This window comes from Pogona vitticeps, chromosome 1 (genome assembly GCF_051106095.1).
Source record: "Pogona vitticeps strain Pit_001003342236 chromosome 1, PviZW2.1, whole genome shotgun sequence".
In the NCBI taxonomy this organism is placed as follows: domain Eukaryota; kingdom Metazoa; phylum Chordata; class Lepidosauria; order Squamata; family Agamidae; genus Pogona; species Pogona vitticeps.
In genome coordinates this window covers 81,612,618-81,622,918 of record NC_135783.1, presented here as the reverse complement: position 1 = coordinate 81,622,918, position 10,301 = coordinate 81,612,618, and the positions used below count along the sequence as shown (strand labels likewise).

General features: G+C 37.8%; 1 protein-coding gene across 9 annotated transcripts in view; it reads right to left on the bottom strand.

The window, feature by feature from the left end:
- Window positions 1–7,487: 7,487 nt before the first annotated feature.
- Window positions 7,488–10,301, bottom strand: part of BCLAF1 (BCL2 associated transcription factor 1) — a 31,848-nt gene continuing 29,034 nt past the window's right edge. For 6 of the 9 annotated variants that reach the window (XM_020779436.3, XM_020779489.3, XM_020779480.3 and 3 more), the window contains 2 exons: window positions 8,646–8,852; window positions 7,488–8,536 (listed from right to left, as the gene is read on the bottom strand). In XM_020779436.3, coding sequence (XP_020635095.2) covers window positions 8,531–8,536; window positions 8,646–8,852 — 213 coding nt within the window. In that variant the 3' untranslated portion in view covers window positions 7,488–8,530. The remainder of the gene's footprint in view (window positions 8,537–8,645; window positions 8,853–10,301) is intronic. The other 3 variants (XR_013540602.1, XR_013540604.1, XR_013540603.1) reach the window with 1 other exon arrangement.

The window sequence follows — 10,301 nt, the reverse complement described above, 5'->3', positions numbered from 1 at the left end:
TACATAACTGAAGCTTTATTATTGCAAAAAGGAGTTAACTACAAGTAACACACTATTTCTAACGTGTTACTTGTAAACTCTAAACCAATATACTTACAGCAAATATAACATCCATTTATAGGCTGAAATCCTGTTGTGCAATTATGCAAACATAACTTTTATACACAAGGTGCTGTAAGTTAAGAAATCTTCACAGGTATCTGTTGCACATTGAGCTGCAAGTCTTAGATGCCATAGGTAATGTCTACAGAGATTTATTAATTTATAGTAGTTTGCTTCTGAAAGTTATGCTATTTGCACAACTGCATAGCAAGATTTCAGCCATAATATGTTGCTGGCTGGACAGCTCAGTAAGCTGGGTATCTGCCTGCAGAGCCAGAGGCTGGGAGTTTGATTTCCCACTGCGGCTTCCTGTGTGGCCTTGAGTAAGTTGCACAGTCCCAGAAGAAGGGAATGGAAAACCACTTCTGACTACTCTGCACCTACAGAACCCTGGAAGGAGTCACGATAAATCAAGATTGACCTGATGGTATGCAATTATATTTATGTCCAAGTACTGTAATTATCTTCAACTATCTTTTTTTAAAATCATACAAAACCACAACTGGTACCACAAATTTAAGACAATAAATGGATAAGAATGAAGACCAAAAGAGCAGAAGAAATTCCCAGTGACTGTCTTACAGTCAGACGTGTTTGAAAGTATTCAAAAACCAGAATCTCAACTTTTTAAATTGTTTATAAAACTGACAGTCTACTGTGAGCAGATTGCTCTCTGAAAACCAAGTTTAACCAACTTAACAACCTGGGTTTGGATTCCTGAGATGTTCTTGGATTTCAATAGTACAAGATCTATTGGTGGGAATCATTGCATGCCAGAACCCAAGCCAGTAGGTGCCCACACATTTGAAATTAATTCTGTGAATGGCAAGCAGCAAGAAAAAGCCATAATTTGCTTTGCCCCTTGAAAAAAATGAGAATGGATGTAAGAAACTCCCATATCAGAAACACAGGGCTGTCATTTGCCTCTTTCATCATTAGCAATCTGAATTAGCAGAAAAAACCATTGAACCATGGAAGACCAATTGATAGGCAGGAGATTAATTTTCTTGTTCTAATCAGGTGTAGATACAAGTTTAGGTACTTGTTGGATATATTACACCCTCATATGATACCTCTAAGAGGTTTAATATAGGAGGCAGCTGCAGTGAATGTCAAGCAACTCAACAGCCACCAATTGTTTCCCACTCTACTTCAGAGTTCTTTTTCCTGCTTTTTTCCAATCAGAGTTCAGTTAGTATTCTGTCAGCTACGTAACCAGTCAGCAAGTTAATAATGAATCTAATTAACCAGTTAAACTCAATGCTGTAACAAGTTAACATTTCCACACAATATATTTTGTTTTTTTATAAAAGAAGTGTGAGTAAATAAACTTTTTTTCCTTTTTCATTACCAGTCTCTGAGTGAATGTTTTGAAACAATATGTGCCAGTTGAGGTAAACTAACAAATAAGGGGTAGTCTGCAAAGGGAGACTGGTTCAGTCTCCTCTGTAGGTTCCCAACGGAACCATTTTTATCGGCTGAGTTATTAGAGGAAGTTTTATTTTTATTTTTAAGTGGCCCTCAGTTTTCCTCACAAACTCTGCCAATTCCAAACACTTTTTTCATTGCCTGTGAAAATACTCAGTACTGAATTCCATTAAATGACTCAGTAACTACTTTTATTATATAAGGAAGTGTAGTCTTTAATAACACTGCCAACAATACTGGGTCAACTGAAAATGAACCTGGCTTATTTCAGTGGTGGCAGATTTTTGCTCGTTAACAAGATGCTAGTTGCATTCTTGAGCACACTTCTGATGCCACAAGTGGGCCTGCAACCAGTATCCTGTAAATGAGCAGCACTTTGCTGCTAAGTCTTGCATGATTTCCTTTATGCAAGCATAAACTGGCAATTGGATTCTGACCTTCATACTTCAGGAAGGAGTTGCTACTGCATGAAGATTTCAAATAAAAAGTTATTTGCTAAAGAGTGGAAAATGTAATTAGTTAAAAATCAGTTAAAAACAGCCAAGTCTTCACATTTGAAACATGCACAAATCTAAGTTGCTGCAAGTCACTCAATATAAAAGAATATAAGGGTATCTGAAGTTCTTGGGATGCCATTTGATCATACATTTCTAGCAGTAATGTTTCTTATTCTCTGTATTCCTTGCTTTTTTTTATCATGTGCACTGTTTGTCTGATTTGGAAACCTATGATTAGGAACTTGAAGTTAAACCCCATAAGGCACAAATGATATTGCTAGGGGTTTTTAAAGTTCATATTGGAGATGGCTCTTCAAGGGTAAAGGATGAATATTATCTTTATAATCAAAGCTGAAACATAAAAAGCTTTTTTAACAATATCTGTGGAACTTTTTTGCCAGCTGACAAATCTGATTTTATAATCTTAAATGGAAACCTCAATAAGGGAATAAGCATGGGGAATTCATTTCAAGCCAGAAAGAAGCTGATTTGATTAATTTTATATTAATCCCCCCTCCCAACTCTCTGGAAGATGCTTTTTATTTTTACAGTGGCATTCCAACTTGAAAGTAATCACTGGATACTCATAACTTATATCTCTAGAGTTTTACAGTAGTAGATGGCAAGATAGTAGCTCATGTGGATGTCACACAATATTAAACACTGAGGGCTTGGTTACACTGGCATTCTGATTTGATTTCATTTCAAGCTTTATTTACATCAATGTAAAGTCATGTGGGATATAAACCACTATGCATGTTCTTATTGTTAACTTTGATTCGGAAGGAGAAATGTGGAAGCACTGAAAATCAGACTTCCAGTTTCATTTACCCTGCCAAGTAATCAATCCCACAAAACACCAATGATTTTTGTTTTCAGGAAGCCTATTTCTAGGCTATCGTTAAGACATTTACTTGAGAGTTTTGAATAACCATTGATTGGATCACACTACTCAAGCTTTCTTTCGTCATTTTATATTCCCCGGGGGGCTCTTGCACAACTGATCCTGTGTCCAACTGCAAGGGGATGGGTGGCAAGGCCAGGCTTGTACAGCGCCACCACCGTTCCTGCAGGAGGCCAGCTGCCTCTCCTCGAGTCCCATTCTTCACTCACGCTCAGCTGATTGGCCGGATCCTTTTTCTGGCCGGGCTGATGCAGCAGCAAGGCCAGGCTTGCGAAACGCCAACCACTGTTCCTTTGCAGAAGTCTTCCACCTTCAGTTCTGTGTCCTGCACCTGCTAGCAGCAGCTTCACAGTTCCTCCTCACAGCTCCTCAGGAAAATAAATCATCAGCCACAGACTGTGTCCTGATGGGCGATGATGCCAGCTGCTGCCTCACTACTCCTCTGCGCTGGTCCATTTGGCAGTATTTACTGCAAGATGGGCTTCACACACACCAAAATAATTCATATGAATCTACAGTATTTCAAAAGTGTGATAAAATAAAAGCCTATGCTGGCTGGATTAAAGGAACTTCATTTAATAGCCAAATGAACTGATTTTACAGCATGATAAATTGTTTGGCAAACTGAGGAAAAGAGTTTATTTCACAGCTCTGTATATCAGTACTGCATTGGTATTAACCTGCAATGACTGATTATAGTGTTGAGGCCTTTTTATGCAAGAACGTTAAAAAACAAATGAAAGGAGAAGAGTTTGACAGAAAATGCTCAAAATATGAAAAAGCAGTTAAGGCATGCTCTTAGGTCATGTAAATGAATCCAATCTTGCTTTTTTCAAGTTCTGCAATAATATGAGTATCTCCTTTGGGGGTTAAAACTTGCCTCAATAAAAGAATCACCAGAAGAGCTTATTCAGGCACTGAGAAACACATGGGGACGCTCTGGCACCTGCTTCTGGCTCTGGGAGAGTCCACTATGACTCTGTTATTTACATATCCGTGGTTTCTTGGGACAAACACTTTTTAAAAATTCTAATAACCCAATGCAGCTTGATTGTAAGGTTAAATGTGTCATGAGAATTGTCAAAGCTTTTACCCATGTAGTCTTATCTCATGGTTAGTGAAATAAAATATTTAATCTTTGCAATAAAGAACATTAAAGCCTCAGAGGAAAATATTATCCCCCCACTAAATATATTTAAATCTTCCCTGGACTGGTGAACTTGTCTTAGCTATCATGTTCACCAACAGACAGATCCAGTTAAGTTTCTCCAGGAATGAAGCCTCTTAATTGTTGTGTCCACTTATTAAAAAGGAGAATGAAATGAACCACCCAATTACAGATCAGTATATTTACTTTTGCTGCAAAGGTTTTTTGATATCACAAAACTTTATGCAAGATATTTCCTGTAGTTAGAGGTGTGGGTGACTCAGAACAACTGACAGCATTTATTCAATTTTGGTTCACCGATTTTTTGCTACATTTAATTAGCAAACGTTTTAAGGTAACTAAAACTTGCATTTTATTCTACTTAATCTGAATATGGGTATTAGGTTGTTACAGCAAATATGCTGACATCATTTTAAAGGTAAAATTGGACATTTGTGGTCCCCTGTACAACTCTTCAAATTCTCAAAACAGGTTAATCAAGGCTGCATCTTAGCATTGTTGCTCTTCAATCTATACACGAATACAGGAGAATATTTACCATGATTATAATTTTTGCCATATAATATCAGGGGGAAAGGCCATTTGAATATTACTTATGCAGATAACACAACAGCCAATGGTTAAAATTGTGCTTAGGCTACTAATGCAGGCATTTGAAAAATATCAATACATTTGGTGTGTACTGCAAAAAAAAATCAATGTAAATTAGAAAACTAATGTTATGGTTTTCAGAAACACCCATCTACATGAATAAATTGTCAGCTGAATGGAAGTCATTACAACAGGTGTCTTGTTTTAAGTATTTAATATTAGTGTTCCATCAGACTTCTGGACAGCTCATATTCATTGTGTTAAATAAAACTGAAAAACACTTTTAAGATTCTAGAGTTTGAGAAGAAGCTGCTTGGCACCCCCCCCCCACCGACTTTAAAAATTCTCAAAATGAAATTATTTCATCCAATATTTGAGAAATATTGAAGTCTGGAAATTTACCCCCTCTAGAAGTTGCCCAAAATAAATGTATGTGGTCAGTGTTGGAAGCCCTTCCCTTCAAGAAATTCAGCTCTAATTATTCTTGAATTATTTTTTCCTTCAATAATAACTTTTAATTATTGGCTGAACATTCTCATTTGTACAAACAAAGCTAATTGTTAAATTAATTGCTGTACTCCAAATCCCTCAATATCATATACTGGCTGAAATCCTGTTACTTAGTGTAATGAGTCACAACTAGAGTAAGCTCACTGAATTAATGGAATTTATAGAGTTGACTCACTACAGATACAATGGGTTTACTCTAGTTGGACCTGGCACGCTAAGCAACAGGTTTTCAACCACTGAATTATTAAACTACAGGTAAGTTGATATCTGTACAGGGCAAAGAAATAAATGAAAATAATACAAAGGGAAAAACCAGAGATCTGTTCAAGAAGATTGGATATATTAACGGAACATTTCGTGCAAAGATGGACATGATAAAGGACAAAAATGGTAGGGACCTAACAGAAGCACAAGACATTAAGAACAGGTGGCAAGAATACACAGAGGAATTATCCCAGAAAGATCTGGAATCCCCGGACAACCCAGATAATGTGGTTGATGACCTTGAGCCAGACATGAAGGTAGGCTTCAGCAGTATGTGGACCGAGAACTCCCAGAAGTACAAGCTGGATTCTGAAGGGGCAGAGGAACTAGAGACCAAATTGCTAACATGCGCTGGATTATGGAGAAAGCCAGAGTTACAGAAAAACATCTACAACTGCTTCATTGACTACACAAAAGCCTTTGACTGTGTGGACAACAACAAACTATAGCAAGTTCTTAAAGAAATGGGAGTGCCTGACTACCTTATCTATCTCCTGAGAAATCTCTATATGGGACAGGAAGCAACAGTTACAACTGGATACGGAATCACTGATTGGTTCAAAATTGGGAAAGGAATACGACAAGGCAGTATACTGTCTCCCTGCTTATTTTATTTATATGCAGAATACATCATGCAAAAGGCTGGACTGGAGGAATCCCAAGCCTGAATTAAGACTGCTGGAAGAAATAACCTCAGATATGCAAATGATATCACTCTGATGGCAGAAAGTGAGGAAGAATTAAAGAACCTCTTAATGAGAGTAAGAGGAGAGCGCAAAAAATAGTGAACATAAAAAAATACTAAGATCATGGTCACTGGTCCCATCACCTCTTGGCAAATAGAAGGGGAAGATATGGAGGCAGTGACAGAGTTTACTTTCTTGGGCTCCAGGATCACTGCAGATGGGGACAGCAGCCATGAAATTAAAAGACACCCGCTTCTTGGGAAGAAAGCCTAGACAGCATCTTAAAAAGCAGAGACATCACCTTGCCGACAAAGGTCCGCATAGTCAAAACTATGGTTTTTCCAGTAGTGATATACGGTGTGAGAGCTGGACCATAAGGAAGGCTGACCGCCGAAGAATTGATGCTTTTGCTATTGGAGTTCTGGAGGGGACTCTTGAGAGTCCCCTGGACTGCAAGGAGAACAGACCTATCCATCCTGAAGGAAATCAACCCTGAGTGCTCACTGGAAGGACAGATCCTGAAGCTGAGGCTCCAATACTTTGGCCATCTCATGAGAAGAGAAGACTCCCTGGAAAGGACCCTGATGTTGGGAAAGTGTGAAGGCAGGAGGAGAAGGGGACCAAGGAGGACGAGATGGTTGGACAGTGTCATCGAAACTACCAGCATGAATTTGACTCAACTCCAGGAGGCAGTGGAAGACGGGGGGTGGGGGTGGGGGCTGGCGTGCTCTGGTCCATGGGAATCACGAAGAGTCAGAAAAGACTTAACTAAACAACAAGAAGAAGTTGATAATATGCTGTTATGCTTAAATGTACAATTTTAAGAACAAGAGCCTAATTATTTTAACTTTTAAGGAACCTTTATTCCTTTTTTATTATATTATAAAGTTTTACTACATTGATTGTTATGGCTTGAGTGCTAAAAGCAATACAATTTATCATGATTATAAATATTCAGCTTTTAAACATCAAAATGGAATGTCCAGTTTTCTTCCTCCTTACACATATAGATATAATGTTTCTGTTATTTACTTTAAATCTGTAATAACAGTCTTATCCCCTTTTAGAATGTTCACATCTTTATACTACTGAAGATTGGGATTATATTCCAATATTCTACTTTTCAAATTACGTATCTAAAGAAAACCTCTATGTAAAATTGTTTTACAAACTGTGACCAAACTGATACTTTTGACAAGTTAGACCATTATTGCCATGACATTCCTCGCCAATATTTACAACAGTTGTGAATGAACCTTCTCTAACATTCCAGTAAATAACATTTCATACTCATTGTACACATTGTTTGAATGTTATAAATAGATAACATCCAGTGCTTTACATAAGACTATGTTTATTAGGAATAAAAACTCTGAAACAACACACAGAAACATGCTTGCATTAAAGGTAACCTTTCACTATATTGTACCTCTTTGTTGTACGCCTAAAGGTTTGGAATGTAGGATAAATCTTCTTGTAAGAAAAGAGAGTGAAGAAGGTCAAGCTACTTTTAGTGCTGCTGCACACACATTTGAGGCATTTCCCCATTAGCAGTAAAGGTATGTGGACGGAGAAACGTAGCACATGTTAAGCTACAGCTCTACTTGTCAGATCTAGATCTGTTGAGAAGAGAACTCCCATCGTGTTCTAGAAATGTGAATGTATGAAAGAATTAATAAGATCCCCAAACTGACTCATACAACCACCTACTTACATACTGTCTTCAGGAAATGAGATATAAAGGTAGCAAAGAACCCTATTTTCAAACTTGATCAACAGTACATTTTGTGAAAACATTGCAAACAGTTAATCTTGTGGCACTGTTTACTTTTGACACAATTAATCTGGCAGCAGATAAAAGAAGTATCACCCTCCCACCCCAAATGAGATCAAGGAATATTACTGTACAATTTAAACATAAGCCATACAAATAAAAACTTCAGGAAATTACTAACTCCAACATAGTACTGAGATATAATACAGATTTATTTTAAAATGCTGTCTCAAGAGTTAGATGTGGAAACCGTATTTTCCTTCATAGTAAAACACAGGTGTGAAAGGGGCAATGAAGTACAGTTCTCAGGGCTTTGACTGTATCATCTGGACAAAGCAAGAGTACACTTTGTTTAACAACAAACGTTTAAAAAACTGATCATGACAAACAGTATTGCATTCCCCCCCCTTGTTTCTTTTGTATAATCATCAACAATTACTATTCCATGAGACTGTGAAGGTATTAAAACAAAACAGAAACATAACTAAGCTACTCGCTAACAATAAAATTTTAAGTAAAACGCTTACATTCATTTGACGACAAGTCATAACAAAAATGCTGTGTAGATGGCGCAAATCTTTCTGCATGAACTGCTCTTCAGAGTTATTATTCCTGTGGAAAAAAAGGTATTCACACTTTTATACTGCAGCACTTAGGTAATTTAAAATTCAACTCTCAAGATACAAAGAAATGAAAGAACTGATAAATAAAAAGTACCTACCTTTTCTTCTTTGCGCCTCTCCTTGTCTTCATTTTCCATTGTTTCATCTTCATCTTCCACAAGCCCGTCCCCTTGGTATTTGTCATGTGTCCACTTCGGACTGCTACCTGATTTTTTGAAGTTGAATCTTCCTCTGCCACGCTGGAAAGTGCCACGGCCTCTTCCTCTTTTAGCCCAGTAATCTACACCATCATCTCTGTCATCATGCTAAATGTGGATTGAAGAAACAAAAATGAAAAATTGAAAGATTAATTCACTTTAATGTGAAAAGTATCTCCATTTTTCTTTATATAAATACTGTCTAGTTTCTTTCTGATTTTCTCTTCTGTTCTCAAGGAACTAATATGTTTTGCCTAAAGAAGAGGACAGATCTGAGGACTGAGATTTCTCAAAAAGAGTAACATTCCTTTTGTTTGCTGCTGCTTCCCAGCAATTCATGGAATGATTCCAGTACCTGAGAGCATCTCAGATTCCAGTACAGTGTAATTTGAATATACTCAATTTTCTCCCTCTTTTCACTGCAAAACTGTAATTAGTTGTAATCAGAATTATTCAACCCCCATTGCAAATCAGGTTTATTGTCAAAATTTAGACTTTCAGCTGTTTGCAGTGACCAAATCAAACAAAAGCAACTGAAATACAGTGGTGCCTCAACTTACAAACGTCCTGACATATGACCATTTTGAGTTGCGACCAGCTCCAGCCGCATAATTGCGGCCGGAGCTTCAAGTTGCAACCGGAAAAGGGCAGAGAAAAAAGGTGGGGAATTCAAATTTGCTAACCGTTGGTAGGCGAAGAGATTGCTTCTCTATAGCTTTCGCCCCAACAATTAGAGTGTGTTGGAGGCGGCTTCGGACTGCCTGGAGCTGCTTTCTGCTCCTGAGTAAGTACATTTACTTTCTTTTGTAGGATTGGTTGGGGGTGGTGGTTTCTGTTTCTGTGTTGTGATGTTTTTGTGTTTTAGTGTTTTTCCCCAGCCCCATCGCGTTCTGATGAGGCTGGCTGTGAGTGTGTGTGAGTGTGAGTGTGTGTGTGTGTCTTTTTGTGTATTTTTTCCCAGCCCCATTGTGTTCTGATGGGGCTGGCTGGTTTTTTTTTTTTTTTTTTTTTTTTTTTTTTTTTTTTTTTTTGGTATTTTTTCCTCCTGCCCTGACGTGTTCCGACGGGGCTTGCATTATTTTTGCTTGTTTGCTTTTGGTAATTCCGATGGGGCTTGCAGTGGTTCTTTTTTTTGGGTCATTTTTTTTCCTGGAATGGACTAATCACATTCCAATGGGAATGGTGCTTCGACTTAGGACCATTTCGAGTTACGCCCATCTTCTGGAACAGATTATGCTCATAAGTTGAGGCACCACTGTAGCTCTACACAATGACTGCTTTAAGAGGTTTCCCCAAATTCAACTGAAAATGCAACTTATAATGGATTCTGCAGGCTTGAAACTATTCAACCTCCTGAATAGAATCCCTCACAACAGAACAATTATGCAAAACAGGTGTTGTCTCAAGCATACCTGATGAACTAATCAAGGTCTTCATTAGTTGCGCCAGATGTGCTTGAGCTGGAATACATGAAATACCTGAACTAGCTAGGGGTTTAAAGTGTGTCACTTTTGACTGCATGTTCGAAATATGGCTAAGTCAAAAGAAGGGTCCAAA